This window comes from Eubalaena glacialis, chromosome 5, assembly GCF_028564815.1.
Source record: "Eubalaena glacialis isolate mEubGla1 chromosome 5, mEubGla1.1.hap2.+ XY, whole genome shotgun sequence".
In the NCBI taxonomy this organism is placed as follows: Eukaryota; Metazoa; Chordata; class Mammalia; order Artiodactyla; family Balaenidae; genus Eubalaena; species Eubalaena glacialis.
The window spans coordinates 127,387,794-127,413,132 of record NC_083720.1 but is presented as its reverse complement, the minus strand read 5'-3'; the positions used below and the strand labels follow the sequence as shown (position 1 = coordinate 127,413,132).

General features: G+C 34.4%; 1 protein-coding gene across 4 annotated transcripts in view; it reads left to right on the top strand.

Annotated features, from left to right (window-relative positions):
- Nucleotides 1-25,339, top strand: part of BANK1 (B cell scaffold protein with ankyrin repeats 1) — a 314,550-nt gene that overhangs the window by 32,251 nt on the left and 256,960 nt on the right. For 3 of the 4 annotated variants that reach the window (XM_061191673.1, XM_061191672.1, XM_061191671.1), the window contains exon 2: nt 2,765-3,163. In XM_061191673.1, coding sequence (XP_061047656.1) covers nt 2,785-3,163 — 379 coding nt within the window. In that variant the 5' untranslated portion in view covers nt 2,765-2,784. Of the gene's footprint in view, nt 1-2,764; nt 3,164-25,339 lie in introns of those variants that run through there. The other variant, XM_061191674.1, reaches the window with a different exon arrangement.

The window sequence follows — 25,339 nt, the reverse complement described above, 5'->3', positions numbered from 1 at the left end:
AGGGCTCCACCTTCATGACCTCATCACCTCCCATTGGCCCACCTCCTAATAACATCACACTGGAGGTTATGATTTCAACATATGGAATTTGGGGGAGGACATAAATATCCAGTCCATACAATGATTATGTACACATTTACACTGTTGATCCAAATAGTATATAATGATCCTGCTTTCTTTTTTGTTTTGTTTTGCTTTTTCTGCAATTAATTTTTCTTCTTTCTTTTGTAATTTATATGTAAAAGATTATAATGTACCTATCTTTAATTTTTTTCAAAATGTCCAGTCAGAACTGTCAAACTTCTGTTAGCATTTTTTCTCAAATTTTCAAATATATGATACAATCTTACGATTGTTTTATTTTCTTTGGATCTCCCTCCCAAAATGCTCCGTTCATCTATTATAAGTCCCTATGCCTCCTGAATAGCTACCATCCTGAAACTTCCTTTTTTCTTTTGATATTTTAATTTACTTTTTAATTGCCATATAATTTACATGCACAATCTAAGATATACAGATGAACAGATTTTTATATATGTATACTTTGTGTAACAACCACTCAGATCAAGATATAGAACATTTTCAGAACCCCAGCAGGCTCCCTTTTATCTGCTTCCATTCATTAATCCCACTCCCAAATATTCTGATCTGTATTGCCATGAATTTTTTTTTCTATTTTTGAACTTTTTATAAATACAGTCCTTCAGTATATACTTTTTCTTCTTTCAGTCAACATTACATCTTTGGATTCATCCATGTTGCATGTAGCAGTGGTTCATTCTTTTTTATTGCTGTGCAGTATTCTGTAGTATGAATACACTATAAAATTATCTTTGTAAGAGCTGTTTTATAATTTATTATAATATGCCTTTGAAATTGCTCTGAAAAAATCTACCAACCTAATATTTTTCTCCTCTTGAATGACTTGCTTTTCTTTCCTAGATATATGAAGAGGTTTTATAATAATCGTTAAACCAAGTGAAATTTAATCAAGATGTTTTCTCTAACAATTTTTCCATAGAATTGGTTCATTTTTCATCCATATTTTAAGGATTTTAAAATTATATTTTAAAACCTTTAATGCATCTTTTGTTCTCTTCTACTTCAGGTTTTTGGATTATCTTTATATTGAATCTTTTCCTTTTTTGGCTCTTATCCATATATATCAGATTTTTCACCAATTGCTTTAATTTTGTTCTCTCTTTTTGTGTTTACTATGAAAATATGAAGCTTTACTTTGAGGCCAGAAATGAAAATATTATCTGTGTCTAATCTAGTCATTGCTTTTTCTAATTTTTTATCTGGGCAATGGTATTGCTTTGGCTCTCAACTTGTCTTTTTATCTATTTATTGTACCCTTTCAAATGATTCTTTTAAAAATATCAAATCAATATGTCTTTAAACTTTGGTTTTATTTAATCAATGGTTTTTTAATACTGTGAGGGACTTTTCTTGTGTTTTTCTTGCCTGCTTATGATTTCTGATAGTCTTTTCATGCTGTGTTACTTTCATTATTATGATGATCATATTATTATTGTTAATTTTGTTGTCATTGTCTCTTTCAATAACTATGAATTTGTATTGCTAATCCTTTCATCTTGCTCATGATTTTCTTAGCTCAGTCTAGGCTTTCTATTTGCTTAATATTGTGTGGGTAAATTATTCCTTAAATTCCCCTCCCTAATTGCTACTTTTTATTTTCCCTCCAAGTTGTAGTTTGAGAGACAAAATCTACATTCTAGTCAGTTGTTATGGCCTGAGAGAAAAGAGGAGGAGAAGGAAGATCTGTCAGTGTGACTCTCAAGTTGGAGGTGGTGGATTGTAGTCTCTAATGAGACCTTGTCTGCAAGGCCCCTCTCCAATGCCCAGGGATGCTCTTGAGTTCCTGTGCAATTTGACTGGCTTTACTGACTCAGCCTTGAGCCTTGGCTTGTTTAGGATTCAGCCTTTCCCGCTTCTGCAGACACCCCCGATCAGTTTCCAGCTGGGGAAGAGATTCATGACCACCCTTGCGGTTTTGGTGGTTTAAAAGTTTTTTCATCAGTGCTGGTTTAGGGTAGGAGATAGGTTTAGGATTAGTACTGCCTCACCAGAACCTCCGATTTATTTCATCAACAACAACTTTTTAGTTTATGGCATGAGATAATACCCCCTTTATTTGGTTTTTGCTATTGAATTTTGTTCTTTTAAAAAATTTTTATTTTGTTGGTTTTCTGGGCATGGAGTTATGTAATCTATACCCATCTTTACCTGGAAGAAGGATTTTAAAATCCTTTAATGTAAATTGTCTTATTTCTTCTCAGAATAATCCGATTCATTAGGTAGGGCTTATTTTTGTTTTTAACCTTCATTTAGTTGGTGAAGAAACTATGGCTGAAAGGAATTAAGTGCCATAATCTAAGTAAAATTTTGTGGTTACTGGCAGAGCCATGCCTAGTAGCCCAGCATCCCTTATCCCACAGAATATTCTTTCCATTCTATCTCAAGGCCTCTCATTTATTTCCATTGAGCTTCCTAGATTAACATTTGTGCAGTGAGTACCATGTACCCTTGCACAGAGCATGAACTCTGTGTTGCATCTGAAGGATTACTTTACTCCCATAGGATTCTGATGGGGATAATATGAATTATATTATTGGTCTCTGGTATAAGCAAATTAATATATTCCCTAAAGAGTACATTTAATTCTTTGCAAAATAATAATATAACCTGCTGTTAGCATGTCAAATATATGAAAATTAATTTATTATTTTCTCCTTTCCAGAAAATGCAAAAGACATCATCATGATATATGAAGAAGATGCTGAAGAATGGGCTCTGTACTTGAGAGAAGTTTTTTCACATGTTGTGAAAAGGGAAGCAATCCTGTTATATCGCTTGGAGAATTATTCTCTTCGGGATTTGGAATTGCTAAATTTAAACTCTTACAAGTGTAAACTTTTGATACTATCAAATAGCCTGCTTCAAAACCTATCTTCAAAGAAATGTCAGTTTCTAGAAAACATACTGCATTCGCCAGAAAGTGTGGTTACTCTGCTGTGTGGGATGAAGAGTTCAGATCATCTTTACAAATTATTAAATATCTCTGGAGGCAGATGGGAGATCTCAACTGAGCAGGAGCCTGAAGACTACATCTCTGTAATCAAGAGTATCATATTCAGAGGTAGTGTTGCCAAACTTTATTTGTTTGTTTTTATTTACTTATTTTTATAATAAAAAATCGGAAGTTTTTTTGAATCAATGAATATCTGATGTTGGGATTAAAAAAAAGAAAAATGAAAGCCAACTTTATTTAATGGTATGTTACACTTTCCTCGAAATGCATGAAGGTTCTTAATTTTTAGCTTTATTCCAGCCAAGGCTTATCAGTTGTTCAAAAAATGGTTTAAAATTATATTCCTTAGGGCAGCCTGTATGAGATCATACTTAGTAGAACAAATATGGTATGCTAGGTTATATGTCAGTTTGGTTCTGGAAGCTGATTTCTTAGTTAAGTAGTGAGGCTTGAGTTAATGTTGTCTACCCTAGTATTGGTACCAGTCAGTAGCAGTCCAAGGTTTGAAGGTCTGAGTTATTATAGAACTGTAGAATTTCCCTTGTGCCGATAATTGTATGATATCATTACTGTGGTATGATAATGCTGTTATTTTCATTAATTTTAAATAACAAATTTCGTTTTAATCATTGAAGTATTGCGTTAAAGGGCAGAACACAGGGACCTGTTCATTAATTAATTACAGTTTCATGTAATAGTCAAAACTCTGAAGCTTCCTAGTGTTAAAGCTTCTCCCTCCCCCAGGGCTTCAGCCTTGGTGTGGGAGGGGTGCTGTGCTCAGCTGCTTGCCTGGTTTTCTCACCTTGCCTCTTGCCTTTAACTTCCAGGGTTCCAGCTATGGTTTCCTCTCCCACAGAAAAGAGGTGGGGTTCTTATCTTCTCCTGGCCACATCACATATGAAGTGCCGGCTCTTTTTCTTGGAGCATATTTCTGGGCTCTGTGGAGATCCTCTCATTCCCTGGGGGTGTCTCACCTGCAGTTCCTTAATGAGACAAACGTTTCCTCTCCTCTAAGCTCCTAGCTGTGGTGGTCCACCCCATATAGAGTCTTAATATTAATTTCTACAGCTTCTTCATATGTCTCTTTTGGTCAAAGTCACTGAGATATCTCCCTGCTGGCCCTTTCTCACACCTGGCCTACATCTGTCTGTAAAATCATTCGTTTTTCTTCTGCCATGACAAACTCGGGGCACACAAGCCATTCCCAATAGAGCCACCGCCATCCTGCCCTCAGAGCAGCAATGCACCACAGCCTCTTGCCTTTAGTCATTTCCAAGCATGGGTCTAGCATGAGTCTTGGTGTCCTGTAAAGCCAGAAAACACCTGTCAGTCCCAAAGGCTCTGCTGGAAACCCTTGTCCCTCTGCTTGAGGATGATGATATCCCTCAGTCTTCCCTGTGGAGGATGGTGGGACTCACAGCACATCAGCAACTCTCTTTAAAAAATCCTCTCCCTATTCTCCAGCATTCCAGCCTCTTCAAATTCAATACTTCTTAAGCCTTGTTTTGGTTCTCTATTGTTGCATAGCAAGTTACCTTAAACTTTAGCACCTTCAGACAATGATGCTGTCACAGTGTCTATGGCCTAGGAATCCAGGAGCAGCTTAGCTGGGAGGTTCTGGATCAGGGTATCTCCAGAGGTTGTGGTCAAGCTGTCTGGAGCTATAATCCGCTGAAGCTTCCAGTGTTCACTTGGGGAGGATTTGCTTCCAACAGGAGCTTACATTGTTGTCAAGTTTGTTATTGTTTTTGAACCAACTCTTGGATGAAAGTCGCCTCTAGTAGATTCCTGAGGAAAAGCAATGTTTCTGAAATCTTGCATCTTCCAAAGTGTTTGTCTCTTGTCTTATACTTGAAGTGCAGTTTGACCGAGGATCATGTTGCTCTTCTTTCTTCTAGCATTGTAGAATTTAGGGAATTCTTATTTGCCTGGCAGACTACAGGATTCTTCATTTATATGTGAAGTCTAGTGACTTCACTAGAGTGTTATCCTTGTGCTGACTGTTCGGGACCGTGTTGCCCAGGGATGTGGTTACTTTTTTGTTTTTATTTTCCTTTCTTTTGGGGGGGTCTTTTCCCCAAGATGTAGATTCAATATTCTTTTATTTCAGGAACAATTTCTTGACTCATATCTTTAAATGTTTGCTCTATCTTATTATTATGGTTTTCCTCTTCAGGGATTCCTTTTACATGTATGTTGGATTTATTTTTGTCTGTAATATGCTCTACAATTTCTCTCTAATTCTTTTTGATTCTTTATCAATATCCATTTACTTAGCTTGTATTTATCATTTCAATCCTTGCTACTTTCTTGTGCTTTCAGTACTCTCTCTTCCCCTGTATTATTTCAAATTTCTCCTTCATTTTTATGTTGCTTTTACTTTTTTTTGTTGTAACATTTGGTTGAGCCCTGGAAGTTTACAATGCATTTCTTGTTCTGTCTTACCAGCCTCACCTTGACACCCTGTATTTCTGCACTACATAATTGCTTCAAAAAGGTGATTGCAATGCATTACATTTTAAAAATTCACGGTGAAATGTTTGGTCACAATTTTCCACTTCTTTTATGGCAATATGTTTTTAGTATGTGATTCTTTATGTGTAATTGGTTTTCTCTCTTTCTCTCTCATAGCATCTTTATATAGATCCTGTGCTGGTCCAGTTTTTCTTTTGTATCACTGAACAAAGTGAGTTTTTCTTGGTCTAGCTAAGGGAGTTAGAAAATGTGGGTTTTGTTGTTTGTTCTTTTTTTTTCTCCCCCCACAATGAAAGACTTTACTTCTCTGTTTGTTTTCACAGATATAGACTACTTTCTACACATATGTCTTCTCTATATAGTTCCTCATTTAGCCTCACTTTTTCTGCTTTTTGGAACCAAACCACTTCCATAGATGCTTCTACCTGAAACTATTGCATCATGTCTACAGTATAAAAAGGCATGGCCCCTAGCCTTAGTGAAAGCTATGTTTGTTAGTTTTTTCTGAAATCTGATTTTGGAACCATTCTTTTGACCTGGAGGTCTAAGAGTTCACTGTTTACCATTTTCAATAAATAGGACATTTGCATAATTGTTTCTCATTCTCTATGTTTTGGGATGATTTGTAGGAATAAAAAAGGGGAAATGTTGACTCTACACTATAATTTTCAAACTGGCAGTCGTCTAGTTTCCAGTCATCTCTGTTATTTTTTATTTTTGTTTAGTATTCCACAAGTACATTGAGTTAGTTTTTTTGGTTGCAAATGAAAAATGTTACAACTGGAAATTATAGACAATTTATTACAGTAAAATGCACATAAGATACAAGTAATTTCATGTTAATTGTCTCCCCTGAAACAGAGGAGCACTAAAAATTTGTGGCAAAATTTTGAGTGATTCTCCACACCCATCATTTTTATTTCCTTGAAGAATTCAAATTTTATTGGCCATTTAAATTATGATATCACTATTGTGTAAAAATATTGAGGAAATACATTTTATCTTCAAATTGTATTCCTATTGATATTTGATAGGAGAAAATCTTATACTTTATGAACAACGTGGGACTACTTATGAAGACACTATTAGCTCTCATCGTCCCATATTCAATTTTTAGACTCTGATTTCTTATAATAATTTAGATGCACCTACAAAATAGAAAATATAACAGTGTTGTGTGGAAAAAAAATCCAAAGATGATAAATTTGTCTGAGCTACAAGCATGCAACCAAAATGTAGACCTATAAGCAATTTGTAAACCAGGCATAAAATAACTTTTATGTATAGGTTGTGTCCCTTGACAAAATTGGTATTAATTGCTGTGGTCTATGCAATAATAATTTGTTTTCATAAACAGCTTAAATGTTGTGCTACATTATTTTATGTTTCATATTGCCATTTGTGTTGAATACATTAAGTCTGGGTTTTTAAAAAAATGGGTGAATTAGTATGAAAGATGTGAAATTCAATTTTACTGTCCTTTTTCTACTTCCCCTCTTTCCCACAGAGAAATTATTCAAGGAAGAAAGGAAACTTATTATTCAGGAGCATTATATGATATAGAGAATAATAAGAATGCCAGAAAAGTCATGGAAATAATTAAATGTTCTAATATATTCACATAAGAAAGGCAAATCAGAGGAAATTTTATAAAACTTAATGAAAGAGAAAGATATTTTATAATTAATCAAGGCTATAGGAAACTTTTTAATGTTAAAAAATATGAAAAAGATACAGTAATTCATGTTTAATATGAGTATTTTATTTCCTTTGAAGGAATGAAGCTAAATTTCCTGTCTCCTTAATTTGCAGATTGGGAATAATACTAACCTGTATATGTTTTCACCTTTCTGTGTGTAGAATGGGCAATTTGACCATATTTCTTCCCTTTTTTTGTCTTCTATTTATTTCTTTAATTTTGGATCTTTACCTTGTTTTCTCCTTCTAATCTTTTCACATGTATAGGTTTCATACAGCATGGTTTATATGTAATATAAATTAATCTGATCTCAAATGTATATAAAATCAGCTAACATTTCTGAGTGTTGCCATTGTGTATTTTGTTGTTTATAAATCCTTCCCTTAAAAACAATGTGTACCAGTTCCTGTGATCCCAGCACATCTACTGGGTCTCCTTCCTCCCTTTCTCCTGCTTTCTTCTTATATCTTTTGCCATTGGACCCTTTCAAGCTCTCTGGTTTATTCTCAACAGTTAACTCAGCTCTCTCCAAGCTTTATTTTATCATATTTTATATGTATATGAAAATATAATATTCATATTTGTCATACTTTCTTCATTGTCAAATTGTAGATGCAATGGTGTTGGGAAAGCTGCTAATACTTTCATGAAAAACTTTAACATTTTAATTTTGTTTTCGTATTATCAAACCAAGGCTTTGAAATTTTTAACTTCATTAAACCTAAAATAAGAATCCTTAAATTAAGGACAACAATATAACAGTAGAGTTGTTGGAAAAACAAAACAAGAAAAACACCAGCACCACAATGCACTGAAATAAACCACACAGAAGCATTTGTTTTTCTTTCCTCTCATCTGAGCTATGTATTGTTGTAAAAGCTCTGGTTTGTTGGTCAATGAGGTCTCATGGCTTTTCAAATGAAGTCCATCGATTTTACATGGCCTTTCAGCTCCTCAAAAGTATGGCTCTAGCGTAGATGTCAAGGCCATTTCTTTTTTTTTTTTCCTTTTTATTTTTAATATTTATTTATTTATTTATTTTTGACTGGGTTGGGTCTTCGTTGCTGCGTGCGGGTTTTCCCTAGTTGCAGTGAGCGGGGGCTACTGTTCATTGCGGTGCGCAGGCTTCTCATTGTGGTGGCTTCTCTTGTTGTGGAGCATGGGCTCTAGGCACACAGGCTCAGTAGTTGTGGCATGTAGGCTTCAGTAGTTGTGTCTCGCAGGCTCTAGAGCGCAGGCTCAGTAGTTGGGGTACATGGGCTTAGTTGCTCCGCGGCATGTGGGATCTTCCTGCACCAGGGCTCGAACCCATGTCCCCTGCATTGGCAGGTGGATTCTTAACCACTGCACCTCCAGGGAAGTCCCAGGCCATTTCTGTCATTACCATTAGTATAGGCATGTGCTGTACACTAAGGTAATTGTGTCACCTCCCATTGAACACAATCTCCCATTTCTGCCTTAATACCATTGTTCTTATGCTGCCTTCTTTATGTGGAGTACCTTTACCCATATTTTTAATTGAAATCCTGACCATCCTTCAAGGTCAGTTGAAAGTCTGCTTTATCAATGAATTCATCTCAGATCCTTTCTGGTTGAAAATATTCTCCTCATCTCTAATTCTATTAAACTTTTATTATTGCTTATTTATGACTCTCCTTATATGCTTTGTAATTATTTTTGACAATTTCTTTTCTTCTCCTCATTACTTCTGTTTCAAAATTTAATGCTGGCGACTTTCTTTCTAAAATATTTCAGCACTTTAAACATCCAAAAAATAACAGAAGAGTACAAATTGTGTTTTTAAGTGCAGGTTTATAAATGTTTACTGGTGCAGTTGGGTTTTCACTTTGTTAATGATGCAAAGGTTTACTGTGGTATTCTTGTCAAGATTACATAATCTGAAATTTGGGAGGGTTCAAGATAGCAGTGTAGGAATATCCTAAACTCATTTTTCCCATGAACCCAACAAATCTACAACTATATATGGAATAATTCCATAAGAAAGGGACCTGAAAACTGGATGAACAGAGCCTCTACAACAAAGGGTAAAAGGACAGTACCCTTGGCTCAACAGGGAATATGTCCAAGAAAACTATTGAACTGTAGGAAACAGAAAACCTGCTCATAAAGGGCTCCCAAACAATGCACTCGACATGAAAACCATTGCAAAACTACCAGATTGAAAAGCCCACTTACTAATGGAGAGGCCACTAGTGGAGTGGAGAGGGTACCCACTTACTAATCTTAAAGCATCTGAAGCATTTGCCAGAGAGGCAGGAACCAGTTCGGATGCTCCACAGAGACTAAGACACTGGCAGGAGGCTTTTTTTTTTTTTTTTTTTTGATCTCAGGCTACCTTTCTAATGCTGGCACTGGTAGGTGCCATTTTTGAATTCTCCTGACCTGTTACCACCAGTGGGCACACCCTGCTGAGAGCCACACCTACCCCTGCACCTCAGCTAGACCTTAAAGCCAGGCCAGGGCTAGCCCTGCCCACCAGTGTGCTGTAGCAGTGTGGCTCTGCCACAACAAGAAGGTGCACAAAGCCCACACGGGGGCACCCCTTGAGCACCTGGCTCTCTTGGCAAAGAAAGACTGTGTCTAAGCCCCACAGGATGTCTCCTCAGTAAGGCCACTCCTTCTAGACTGGGAGAGATAGCTAATTTACCTACTACATAGAAACACAGAGAATTAGGCAAAATGAGGAAAAAGAGGAGTATGTTCCAATCAAAAGGACGAGACAAACTTCAAAAAAAGATCTAAATGAGATGAAGATAATGAGATGAAGATAATATTTGATAATGAGCTCAAAGTTATGGTCGTAAAGATGCTTACTGAACTCAGGGGAAGATAGGATGAACACAGTGAGAACTTCAACAAAGAGAGAGAAAATACAAGAAAGTACCAAACAGAAGTTATAACTGAACTGAAAAATAAACTGGAAGGGTTCAAGAGTAGACTGGATGAGGTAGAAGAATGAATCAGCGAGCTGGAAGACAAAACAATGACACTCACCCAAGTAGGGCAGCAAAATGAAAAAAGAATTTTAAAAAGTGAAGATACCTTAAGGGACCTTTGGGACAACATCAAGAAGATTAATATTGATATTTGCATTATAGGAAACCCAGAAGGAGAAGAGAGAGAGAAAGGGCCCAAAAAGTTATTTGAAGAAATGGTGGCTGAAACACTTCCCTAATCTGGAGAAGGAAACAGACAACCAGGCCCAGGAAATCCAGAGAGTTTCAGATAAGGGAAATACAAAGGAACTCATACCAAAAGACACATTATAATTAAAATGGTAAAAAATTAAGGGTAAAGAGAGAATTCTAAAAGCAACAAGAGAAAAACAACTTGTTTCATACAAGGGAATCCCATAAGGCTATCAGCAGACTTTTCAGCACAAACTTTACAGGACAGAAGGGAGAATGGCATGACATTCAAAGTGCTGAAAGGAGAAAACTCCCATCCAAGAATTCTCTACCTAGCAATGTTATCATTCAGAATGGAAGGAAAGGTTAAGAGTTTCCCAGATAAACAAAATCTAAAGGAGTTCATCACCACTAAATGAACCGTATAAGAAATATATTAAAGAGACTTCTTTAGGCTGACAAGAAATGGCATTAATTAATAATAAGAAAACATACAAAAATAAAATTCTCACTGGAAAAGGTAAGTATAAAATAAAGGTAGTGGATCAATCACATACAAAAAAAAGAATGAGGGTTAAAAGACAAAAGTAGGAAAATTAACTAAATGTACAATAATTAGTTAAGGGATGCATAAAATAACATGTAAAATGTGTCATCAAAAGTATTAAGTGTGTGGGATTTGGAAGGCCATTTTTCTTTCAGTAATAAACCAGTATCTTGTCACAGTGGAAAAAAAAAGTATTAAGTGTGTGTTGGGGGGGTGGATAAAGAGATAAAGCTTTAGAATGTGTTCAGATTGCAGTTGCTAGCAACTTAAAAAGGCAACTACTTACTTAGAATTTTATATGTGTACCTCACAGTAATAGCAAGGAAAAAACAGTAAATACACAAAAGAAATGACAAAGGAATCTAAGCATAACACTAAAGAAAACTACCAAACACAAGGAAAGAGAGAAAGAGGAGAAGAAAGGAAGTTAGAGGAACTACACAAATATACAGAAAACAATGAACAAAAGGGCAATAAGTACATGCCTATCAATAATTATTTTAAATGTAAATAGACTAAATTTGCCAATCAAAAGACATAGAGTGCTTGAATGGATATAAAAACAAGATTCACCTATATGTTGCCTACAAGAGGCTCACTTCAGAAGAAAGGACAGACATATACTAAAAGTGAAGGAATGGAATAAGATAATCCGTGCAAATGGGAATGAAAAGAAATCTGCAGTAGCTATATTCATATCAGACAAAATAGACTTTAAAACAAAGACTGCGATAAAAGATAAAGAAGGGCATTGCATAATGCTAAAGGCATCAATCCAGCAAGAAGATATAACGTTTGTAAATGTATATGCATCCAACAGAGGAGTAACAAGATATATAAAGCAAATATTAATGGACTTAAAGAGAAAAATTGAAAGAAATACAGTAACAGTAGGGGACTTTCACACTGCACTTACATCAATGGATAGATCATCTAGACAGAAAAAGAAATAAGGAAACACTTTCCTTAAATGACCCATTAGACCAGATTGACTTGATAGATATATATTGAACATTCCATTCAAAAGCAGCAGAATTAACATTTTTTTTCAAGAGCACATGGAACATTCTCCAGGATGGATTACATGTTAGGTCACAAAATAAGTTTCAGTAAGTTCAAGAAGAATGAAACCATATCAAGCAGCTTCTCCAATCATAATAGTATGAAACTAGAAATCAATCACAAGAAAAAAAAATGAGAAAAAAACCCCCAAAACCTGGAGATTAAACAACATGCTATTGAACAACCAATGGGTCATCAAAGAAATCAAAGGAGAAATAAAAAATACCTAGAGATAAATGAAAACAGAAATAGAATGTATCAAAATCTGTGGGATACAGCAAAAATGCTTCTAAGAAGGAAGTTTATAGCAATATAGGCCTACATCAGGAAAAAAAAAAATCCCCAAGAAAAATCCCCAATAAACAAGCTAACTTTACACCTAAAAGGAACTAGAAAAGGAGGAACAAATAAAGCCCAAAATTAGTAAAGGGAAGGAAATAATAAATATCAGAGAAATATATTAGAGACAAAAAACAATAGAAAAGATCAATGAAACTAAGAACTGTTCTTTGAAACAATAAAATCAAAAAATTTTAGGTAGACTAACCAAGAAAAAAAGAGAGAGAACTCAAATAAATAAGATCAGAAATGAAAGAGAAGTTACAGGTGATACCACAGAAATACAAAGGATCATGGGACTACCACAAAAAATTATATGCTAACAAATTGGACAACCTAAAAGAAATGGATAAATTCCTAGAAACATACAATCTTTCAAGACTAAGTCATAAAGAAATAGAAAATCTGAATAGACTGATTAGTAGTAAGGAGATTGAAACTATTAAAAAAAACCAAAAAACCCAGGACCAGACAGCTCCACTGGTGAATTCTACAGAACATTCAAAGAAGATTTAATACCTACCCTTTTCAAGCTCTTACAAAAAATTATAGAGGTGAGAAACCTTCAAACCATATTTTACAAAGCCAGCATTACCCTGATACCAAAACCAGACAAGGACACCACAAAAAAAGAGAAAATTACAGGCCAATATCCTTGATGAACATAGATGCAAAAATTCTCAACAAAACGTTAGCAAGATTAATCCAACAATAAATTAAAAGGATGATACACCATGATCAAGAGGGATTTATTCTAGGAATGCAAGGATGGTCCAATATCTGCAAATTAATCAACATGGTACATCACATTAACAAAATGAAGGATAAAATTCATATGATCATTTCAATGTGTACAGAAAAAAATTGACAAAATTCAAAATATATTTATGATAAAAACTCTAAACAAAGTGGGTAGAGAGAGAGAATACCTCAACATAATAAAGGCCATATATGATAAACTTGTAGCTAGCATCATACTCAACAGTGAAAATCTGAAATCTTTTCCTCTAAGATTAGGAACAAGACAGATATGCCTCTTTTGCCACTTTTATTCAACATAGTACTGGAAATTCTAGCCACATATTTAGGCAAGAAAAAGAAATAAAAGTTATCCAAATCAGAAAGGGAGAAGTAAAACTGTCACTATTTGCAGATGACATAATGCTATATATAGGAAACCCTAAAAACTCCACCAAAAAAATTCTAGAACTAATAAATTAATTCAGTAAATTTGCAGGATACTAAATCAATATACATAGATCTGTGGTGTTTCTATTGACTAATAAAGAAATATCAGAAATAGAAATTAAGAAAGCAATCCCATTTACAGTTGCATCAAAAAGAATAAAATTCCTAGTAATAAATTTAACCATGAAGGTGAAATACCTGTACACTGAAAACTATAAGACACTGATGAAAGAAATTGAGGAGGACACAAATATATGGGAAAATGTTCTGTACTCATGGATTGAAAGAATTAATATTGTAAAAATGTCCATACTACCCAAAGCAATCTACAGATTCATTGCAATCCCTATCAAAATACCAATGACATATTTCACAGAACTAGAACAAATAATTCAAAAATTTGAATGGAACAACCAAACATCCCAAATAGCTAAAACAATACTGAGAAAGAAGAACAAAGATAGAGGTATCACACTTCCTGATTTCAAGCTATACTACAAAGCTATAGTAATCAAACCAGTGTGATACTGGCCCAAAATAGGCACAGATCAATAAAAGAGAATTGAGAGCTCAGAAATGAACCTACATATATATGGACAATTAACTTATGGTAAGGAGCAAAGAACATACAATGGAGAAAGATATTATCTTCAATAAATGGAATTGGCAAAACTGGATAGCCACATGCAAAAGAATGAAACTATCAATAGATCACTATCTTACACCATATGCAAAAGTTAAATAAAATGGATTGGAAACTTGAATATAAGACATGAAACCATAAAATTCCTGGAAGAAAACATAGGCAGTAACATCATTGACATCTGTCTAGACAATGTTTTTTTTCCTTTTTTTTTTTTAACAGCTTTATTGGAGTATAATTGCTTTACAATGTTGTGTTAGTTTCTGCTGTATAACGAAGTGAATCAGCTATACATATACATATATCCCCATATCCCCTCCCTCTTGCGTCTCCCTCCCACCCTCCCTATCCCACCCCTCTAGGTGGTCACAAAGCACCAAGCTGATCTCCCTGTGCCATGTGGCTGCTTCCCACTAGCTATGTTTTATGCATCTGACTCTAAAGGCAAGGGAAACAAAAACAAATTAAGTAGGATTACATCAAATTAAAACACTTCTGTGCAGTGAAGGAAACCATCATCTAAACTAAAAGGCAGCCTATTAAATGGGATAAGATAATTGTAAATTATATATCCAAAGAGGGATTAATATCCAAAATATATAAAGTAACCATACAAGTAAATAAAAATACAAATAACTCAATTAAAAATGGGGAGAGAATCTGGATAGACGTTATTCCCAAAAAGACATACTGATGGCCAACAGGCACATGAAAAGTTGTTCAACATCCCTAACTATTTGGAAAATGCAAATCAAAACCACAATGATATATTACCTAACACCTGTTAGAATGTCTATTATCAAAAAGACAAGAAATAGCAAATGTTGCAGAAGATGTGGAGAAAATGGAACTCTTGTACACTGTTGGTGGGACTGTTAATTGGTGCAGCCAGTATAAAAAACAGTATAGAGATTCCTCAAAAAGTTAACAATAGAACTGCCATCTGACCCACCTGTTCCACTTCTGGATTTTTATCCAAAAAATACAAAAACACTAATTGAAAGATACATTCACCCATATGTTCATTGAAGCATTTTTTACAATAGCTAAGATATGGAAACAACCTAAGTGCCCATCTGTGCATGAGTGGATAAAGAAGATGTGGTATATTCACAATGGAATACTACTCAGCCATAAAAAGGAGTGAAATTCTGCCATTTGTAACAACATGGGTGGACTTGAAGGCATTAAGCTAAGTGAAATCAATCAAACAGGGAAAAACAAATACCACATGATCTCAATCATATGTGGAATCTAAAATAAAAACCTAACAAAATAAATCCAAAACAAACTTGTAGATACAGAGATCAGATTAGTGGTTACCAAAGGAGAAGAGAGGGTTGGAGGTAGGTGAAATGACTGAAGGAAGTCAACTGTATGGTGGTGGATGGTAACTGGACTTTGTGGGGTATACACATCATGTTATAATGCTGTACACCCAGAACTTATATAATAATAAAAAAACTGAATCTAATCATAAGGAAATATCAGACAAACTCAAACTAAAGGGAATTCCACAAGATTATTTCTTTGTACTCTTCAAAATATTAAGTTCAAGTACCTAGGAATAAACCTACCTAAGGAGGCAAAAGACCTGTACTAAGGAAACTATAAGATACTGATGAAAGAAATCAAAGATGACACAAACAGATGGAGAGATATACCATGTTCTTGGGTTGGAAGAATCAATATTGTCAAAACGATTATACTACCCAAAGTAATCTACAGAGTCAATGCAATCCTTATCTAATTACCAAAACCATTTTTCACAGAATTAGAACAAAAAATTTTACAATTAGTGTGGAAACACAAAAGACACCAAGTAGCCAAAGCAATCTTGAGAAAGAAAAGCGGAGCTGGAGGAACCAGGCTTCCTGACTTCAGACTATACTACAAAGCTACAGTAATCAAAACAGTATGGTACTGGCACAAAAACAGAAATATAGATCAATGGAACAGGATAGAAACTCCAGAGATAAACCCACGTAATTATGGTCACCTAATCTATGACAAAGGAGGCAAGAATATACAATGGAGAAAAGACAGTCTCTTCAATAAGTTGTGCTGAGAAAACTGGAGAGCTACATGTTAAAGAATGAAATTAGAACATTCTCTAACACTGTACACAAAAATAAACTCAAAATGGATTAAAGACCTAAATGTAAGACCAGACACCATAAAACTCTTAGAGGAAAACACAGGCAGAACATTCTCTGACAAAAATCGCAGCAAGATCTTTTTTGATCCACTTCCTAGAGTAATGAAAACAGAAACAAAAATAAACAAATGGGACCTAATTAAACTTAAAAGCTTTTGCACAGCAAAGGAAACCATAAACAAAATGAAAAGACAACCCACAGAATGGGAGAAAATACTTGCAAATGAAACAGCCAACAAGGGATTAATCTCCAAAATATATAATGCAAACAGCTCATGCAGCTCAATATCAAAAAAACAAACAACCCAATCAAAAAATGGGTGGAAGATCTAAATAGACATTTCTCCAAAGAAGACATACAGATGGCCAAAAGCACGTGAAAAGATGCTCAATATCACTAATTATCAGAGAAATGCAAATCTAAACTACAATAAGGTATCAGCTCACCCGAGTCAGAATGGCCATCATCAAAAAGTCTACAAACAGTAAGTGTTGGAGAGAGTGTGGAGAAAAGGGAACCCTCCTACACTGTTGGTGGGAATGTAAGTTGGTACAGCCACTATGGAGAACAGTATGGAGGTTCCTTAAAAAAGTAAAAACAGAGCTACCATATGATCCGGCAATCCCATTCCTGAGTGTATAGCTGGAGAAAACCATAATTCTAAAAGATGCATGCACCCCAATGTTCGTTGCAGCACTATTTACAATATCCAAGACATGGAAGCAACCTAAATGTCCATTGACAGAGGAACGGCTAAAGAAGATGTGGTACATATATACAATGGAATATTACTCAGCTATAAAAAATAATGAAATAATGCCATTTGCAGTAATGTGGATGGACCTAGAGATTGTCTTAGTGAAGTAAGTCAGACAGAGAAAGACATCATATGATATTGCTTATATGTGAAATCTAAAAAAATGGTACAAATGAACTTATTTACAAAACAGAAATAGAGCCACAGATGTAGAAAACAAACTTATGATTACCAAGGGGGAAAGAGGGGAGAGGGATAAATTGGGAGACTGGGACTGACATATACACACTACTATAAATAAAATAGGTAACTAATAACCTACTGTATAGCATAGGGAACTCTACTCAATACACTGTAATGACCTATATGGGAAAAGAATCTAAAAAACAGTGGATATATGTATATGTATAACTGATTCACTTTGCTGTACAGCAGAAACTAACAAAACATTGTAAATCAACCATTCTCCAATGAAAATGAATTAAAAAAAGCCTAAAGGATGAGTTATTGTTCCAGATGAAAGGAATCTAAAGTTACATGAAAACTATATACAGTGAATAATCCTGACTTGAATGCCGAACTAGGAAATAAGGAAATTAATAAGACAGTTGATGAAATTTGATTATGGACTATATATTAGATAGCAGCATTGCACAATGTTCAATTCTCAGAGTTTTAAATTGTTAGATGATACGCAAGAGAATATCCCTGTTTTTAGGAAATACACATTGAAATGTTTAGGAGTAATGGGGCGTGATGTCAACTGTCATGCATACACACAACACACACACACACATACATACACACATAGACAAAAACATCTATTTACAAGGACATGCATGTATACAAATGTGTGTGTATGATTATTGGCTAAATGTCCTGAGTTATCTCCTACACATATCTGTAGCTCTAAGAGATGAACAAAAAGCAAAGTAAGCACATTCTTGTGATATGTGCTGATAGTTGTGCATATTTGAGAGGTGGTGGCTTTTGAAGGAGGACATAGTTCAGTGCATGCACTGTGACGCTAGACCTAATTACCCTGTGGTTGGCATTCATGGAGCCTCCAAATGTCTATTTTGTATGTAATAATATAGCCGTTCTTACTGTGGGATGGGGGAGGGGGGTTACTGGCATGAGAAGTCATGTTCACTCTGTATTGTTTATTGATTTTTTTCTTCTACATAATATTTTAGCCCTTTATGTCAAGTACCATGTCTTATGTCTTATACTCTGGTTTATTGTGTATTGTGTTTCTTAGTTGAGTAGTTCAAAATCATAAGATGAAGATTAGGAATCATAAACTCATACTGAGTTTCTCCCCCAGATTTCCTGCATTAGGGTGAATGTTTAAAGGAAAAACTTATTATTTTCCATTAAACAAATGTTAAATAAATATATTTCCCACAGAAACCCTATTACTTGCCTTTGAACCTAGAATAGTAAGCATAGCTAAGAGCTGACTTAATTAATAATACTTTCCACCTGATATTATTGTGATGGTTCAATTATTTAATACATTTAAAGCACTTACAAGAGTTCCTCGCAGAGAATCCGTGCTCAATAAATATAAGCTAGTTTTATTACTTTTCTGTCTATACGTTAATTTAGAGGAAGGGAGGGAGGGAGGGAGAAATAGAGGGAGGGAGGAAGGACAAAAGAGGAGAGGGGAAATAAGGGAGGAGGAGGAGAGGGGAAGAAGCATCTGAGAGTGGGGGAGAGATGCAGAAGGAGAGAGACAGGTACTCTAGGACTGCAGATAGAGGCCAAGGTGTTATTGATAGGGCAAGTAAGAGAAATCAGGGTTGTGAATGGAAAGCTCAGGGTTGAAAGAATATCAAGGAAAGAAGTGAGTCAAATACCAGGTAAACAGTAAAAAATCTAGGAGAGGTTAGAGTTCAGGAAACAGAAAACAGGTGGGAATTGAAGTAGGATGAAATAGGAAGAGGAGAATTGATTTAAGTCACCAAGGCTGATAACAAAGACTAGCTTCATTTATTTTGGAATTTACACCTACTCCTTGGGTAGGCCCAAGCCAATCAGCAGGTGAGGGCCTGAAGGCTTTGGACCTGCTCAGAAAAAAATACCTTCAGGGAGTAGGAAGGAGGAGATTGGAGAGAAATGACGTTTCTGTTTCTGTAACTGGTCAGTTAGATAACAGCTTGTTTTTCTCACTAGCTAGATGTGGTAAATATGGACAAAAAGATATATACGTTAAAAGCAAGCAGGAAGTCTGTTTTCTAGTGGTTCTAGTTGTTCATTTTCACAATTTGATGTGTTTGGGCTTTCTGTAGTAAGATGAACGGATTAGAACCACACTCCTCCTAGTTTATTGTTTGTAGTTTTCAAAGTTTAACGTTTTTCGGTAAGAACTTACAAATGTTAACTTAAGTGTACTGGTTTTATGAAGTAAAGGAAGTCTTCTCAACTTGTTGCATTAAGTGAAGGGAGCCTTCCTACCTTGTTCCAACTTTGTGTACTAGCAAGAGAAATAAATACACATCATTATTCACTGTGTGGGTCTCTGTATATCTCCATTGTATTCTTCAGAGTAGTGGGGAGGGGGCCGGCCAAAACTTCAGATACCTGGGTCCCTCTAGTTCTACTGAGTAAAATCTCTGGGAGTGAGTTGTGAAGAGCAAGTAGCAGAGGCCATGGAAATAAACAGTAAATGAGTGCCCCTGTGGCTAGTGCACTCCGAAGCTTAAGAACCACTGATCTGGACTAATTGTCTCATGAATATAATCCTTGTTGATGGATAATTAAGTATCACTCAAAGAATTAGAAATAGTGGCTTTGTGCATTTTAAATCAGTATCTCTCCTCTGTTGTTTGAAATAGTTGGAATGCACCTCAATTTATCTATCAGTTTTATTATCCACATAAATTGTGACTATAGAGGTTTTTGGTTTTGGTTTTGTTCAATTAATGTGATTGCAAGTGTTATTCTATGAACATTTTTTGCACAGGTGTTAGTTTGGGGACATAGGTCCAGGAAGAAAGTTGTGGTCACAGGGTTTGTGCATATAAAAGTTAATGCAAATTGTCTCCCCAAGGCAGTTGTACCAACTTACTTGATAGCAGTATAAGTCCTCGATGCTTCCCATCCTCTTCAATATTTGGTACACTCAGAATTTTTAGTTTCCAATTTAGTGGATGTGAAAGTGTATTTCATCATAGATTTAACTTGCATTTCCTGGTTACTAGTGAGCATTTTCTCATATATTTACACATTTATATTTTCATATACTTCAGTCTCTAATTTTGTTCTATGAAATGCTTCCTCATGTCTTTTACTCACTTTGTCTTTTGGTTTATTGGATACTTTAAAAATATTTGGTTATATAGCTTACAAATATCTTCTCAGAGTTTGAGTTTGTGGCTTAAGTTTTTAACTTTAATAGTTTTGATAAACAAGTTTTTAATATAGTTAAGTGTATCAATATTTTTCTTTTAGCATACTGTTTATTATATCCTAAGAAATCTTTGCCTCTTAGATCATACAGATATCTTCTAAAAATTGGAAACTTTGGACTTTCTCATTAAATCTGACACCCATCTCCATCTGGAATTAATTCTGTGTGCAATGTGAGGTTGGACTCCAGATTATTTTTTCCATTGTGAATTAATTACCTGTTCTTTGAATGTTTCAGTTGAATATATTTAAGAGTATTGCAGTCATTCAGGTTTTCTATTTGAGTCATTTTTATTGTTTTATTTTTCTAAGAATTTGCTGATTTCACTTGTTTTCAAACTTTACCATTATAAAATTGTTCATAACATTCCTTTATTTTTAGTGTCTGCTCTATATAAAATTGTGTGCTCTCTTTATTTCTAAGATCATTTATTTCTGTCTCCTTTTGTTTTATATCAGTTAATCTTCCCAGAAGTTTGTCAATTTCATTTGTCCTTTCAAAGGACAACCTTTTAAATTTAAAATATTATTTTCTATTATATATTTTTCTATTTTAGTTATTTTTTATATTATATTTAATATTTCTTTTTTCTACTTTCTCTCAATTTTTAGAATACTTAGCTCATGGATATGTAACCTTTATGTTTTTCTATGATAAACATCTAAGGCTATAATTTCTCTCCAAGTACTTCTTCATCTATACCCAACAAGTTCTTACAATGCTTTTCATTACTATTCAGTTCCATATGTTTTCTAATTTTATTTTGATTTCTTCTTTAGAAGTATTATAAATAAACAGAAGTACGAGCTTTAATTTATCTTCTTGTCATTTATTTCTAAATTTTGTTGTGTGATCACAGAATGTGGTCTCTATTATTCAGGTAGTTTGAAATTTATTGAGGTCTATTTATGGCCTGGTATTTGACTAATTTTTTAAAAAATTCCATCTGTGCTTGAAAAGAATGCTTATCTCTATATTTGGTATGCACTGTAATTTATGGCCATTAGACCAAACTTGTTATCTATATGGTATAGCTTCTTACATTCTTTTATTTTGTGCTATCTTTATATCTGTGCTCTGTCTTTATATATTAGGTGTATATTTTATAAATGGTGCCTAGCTGGATTTTAAAAATTCAGTCTTAGAATCTTAGTCTTTTAATGTATAATAATAAATTTATATTTATTGTGATACCTAATGATATGGATTCAATTCTACCATCTTATTTATTGCTTTCTATTTGTTCCATTTTTTCATGTTTCTCTTTTCTTTCATCTTTTTTTGCCCTTTTTTGGCTTGAGTCCCTCCCCATTCCATTTGCATGCTACTTTATTCTTTCAGTGATATTTTAGAAATTTAAAGATGTATACTTTACAATTAAGTTATTTTTTTAAATTAATTTTTATTGGAGTATAGTTGCTTTACAGTGTTGTGTTAGTTTCTGCTGTACAGCAAAGTGAATCAACTATATGTATACATATATCCCCTCTTTTTTGGATTTCCTTCCCATTTAGGTCACCACAGAGAATTAAGTTATTAATAATTATTTTTAACTACTAACTATTGTCTTTATTATCTTTCCTTTCCACTGAAAAATAAAAGCACCATTTGTAATGTTCTAACTGTAATCATCTCCATTTCCAGCTTTTCAGGATAATTATTCTTTCCTAGTTTTTTCCACATTTTTGATGTTTATAGAATCAATATTTGTTTAACTTGAACCATCGATTTACAATTTTCTTTCTATGCCATTATTTCTTGCATCTTAAACTATCTTCCTGGTATCATTTTTTCCCCCATAAAGTATATCTTTAAAGCTTCTCTTTAGTGAGCTCTGTTGGCAATAAACCATCTCAATTTCAATTTGTGCAAAAATGTCAGATTTGCATCATTATTGAAGATAGTCTCACTGGATATAGAAGTTCAGTTATTTTCTGTCAGTTACTGAAAATATTATTCTACTCTCATTTCACATCCATTTTGCTGTTGAGAAGTTGGTTATCTAACAACTGTTCATCTGTAGGCAATCTATTTTTCTCAATAGCCAACTATTAAAACCTTCTTGTTGTATTTGGGTTTCTTCAGTTTTATACTGATGTGTCTAGATAATAACATTTTTATTTATCCTGTATGTAATTATTTGAGCTTCTTAGATCTGAGATTCCCTGTCTCATCATAATCTGATAAAGCCTTTACACCTTCAAGTATCTTCCCTCTTCTCCATTCCTCCAGTTATCTCCTGCAACCTGATTAAGCACACGTATGACCTTCTCATTCTCTGTGTGTCTCTTCACCACCCTTTCACATCTGCCCTCACTCTGTTCCTCTTGCTTCATTCTACTTAATTTCTTCAAATTTATCTTTTGGATAACAGATTCTTCAGCTGTTTCTCATCTGCCTTTGAAAATCTTCATTGAGTTTTTAATTTCAGTTATTATATGCCATTACATTTTTCATTTCTTAGAGTTCCATTTGGGTGTTTGATCACAGCCTGGCCCATATTAATAGTCTTTGATTTCTTTACAGCCTCATTTTCTTTTTAAAATTTCTTTTATTAACACTTTTTTTTTTTCTGAAAATAGTAGTATGTGGATTGCTGGCCTGGTTCCCTAAGACTTTTCTTCTTTAAATGTTTTTTTCATTGTAATTGTTGTAACATGGAACTTTATCTATATAAATCCACTGAGCCCTGATTTTAATGTATTTTGCTAAAAAAAAAAAAAGATTTAGGTCTGTTTCTGCCAGGAAGTTGTATTTCCACCTGGGATTACTTTAAACTAAATTTTTGGCTTGCAGTTCTTTGGCAGTTTTTAAGGTAGACTCTATCCAGGTCCTAAACCCACGTGAATGCTCTTAATTTGGAAAATCTCAAGAAACAAAATTTCTACTTTTCTATTCCACCCAGGACCAAGGCTGAAAAAGAAAATTGAGTGTCTCAACTTACAAGAAGATTCCTGGTCTGATCTCTTTCTTTCCTCATGCCTTGACTTTGTCTCCTTTGCAATGAGTATGGTGCTCCTTAGAACACAGTACCACAGGGATCGGCAGAAAAACTCAGAGAAAATATGGGTTCCTGTGTATTCCCTTAACACTACGAATTTGTGCCTATTTATTGTTTTGGCCTCTGAGAAATTTTCTTATCTTACATTCAGCCATTCATGAATGAAAGATTATTGTTATTATTAATATTATTGTTTGAAGTATTTGAAGTAGGTTTGGCATACAGGGGTTGATAGAGATTGAATCTCTAATCTGTTATATCTCTGTAAACAGATTACTAGAAACACTATTTAAAATTGGAAAAAAAAATTATCAGTTACAAGTATAACAAGGAGTGTGAACAATTAGAAATTTCAACTAATATTTCCGCCATGCGTCTTGAGACATGGCCTCCAGGAGCCTTTGAACCAAACCTCTAAAAATGCCTTTTTTCCTTGGTTTACCTTTACATGTTTCATTTTCATTGTCAAAACCCACCCATGAAATAAAAAATCTGTAAAGCTTCAGTGGATCAATAGTGAGAAAATTTTAGACATTCCAATTTAAGAGGAAAAACATGTTCTTAGTGATTCTAAAAGGCTGTAAATAAAAATTATTTTTAAAAACTCCAGTGAAACAGGAAGTTATACTTAAATATGTGAGATAGGGATTCCTTAGAAACAGTTGAGATTTAATCACTTTTCAAAATAAACCATACAGGGTTCTTTAACTGAAAAGTAAAAAAATATTTTAATAAATAATGACTGTGTTCTACTTTTCCCATCATATGCCAGTTACCAAAGATAATAAGTAGGCACATATCATTATAGAAAAGATGTGATTTAATTAATTTTCATGTTTTGTTGGCATGCATGGCCCTGGATTAGGTGTTTGAATTCAGAGTCATATCAAAGAAAAGACTAATTTTTTATAGTGGACTTCATGGTGTAAGAAAACTTACTGATTTATGTTTATAATAACAGCAAATTAGAAATAAGTTTGGTATGGCACATTAATTAAATTTAAACATTTGAATTATGGTTCCTTTGCAAATTCATACTCTGGGGATACCTTTTGTGGGAGCTTCTTTTATTAGAAACTATGGTGTTCTGTATTCCCAGTAATAAACCCCCTGGAAAAGATGTCCATTAACTGTGCTTCTGTGTGCTGGCCTTTGGTCAGATGTGGTTAGGGAAAATGTGGCATAAAATCTACTTTTGGCTTTACTGGGTGTTCTTCCTTCTAATGCCTTCTCCTTCAATTTAGTGAGTCATAAAGGGGTTGGGACAGGAGTGGCCATATTATGAAATAAAAGCATAGCCGAAAAAGAATGTTGTAGATAAATACATCAACCTTAGATTACGTGGGTTACATAAATAGTAACAATGAAGTTCATTACCTCAGCCCATTACAACTTTTCAGTCAATTGCAACGATCAGAAAATGTAAACCTTATATAGGGTGATTGTTTTTCAGCCATTTAATCACCCCATTCAGATCATTTCTGATCAGGTTTATTGTTGCATAATTGCTTACTAGCTTAGAAAGAAAGCCTTTGAGTAACTCTTGTCTAGTCACATATTTATAATAATGTCTGTTACTCATAAATATAGGGTGATAAAAATGACTCGAGAAAAGCCCAATTACTTGTTTTTATTTATTTACACTCTTCCATTTGGGGAGTATGTGACAACATGGACAAGTACTGTGAGGCTAGTGAAAATCTATTTCACTGAGAAAACTCCATGTAGCTCTGAATGACAATAATCCATGTGTCTGTGTTCTTGTGTAATGAGGCTGGAGAGATAGCCTGAGCTAGATGCAGTCTGAACGGCTTTCTCATGCTTCTGTGGAGTTTGAATTTTAACTGCTA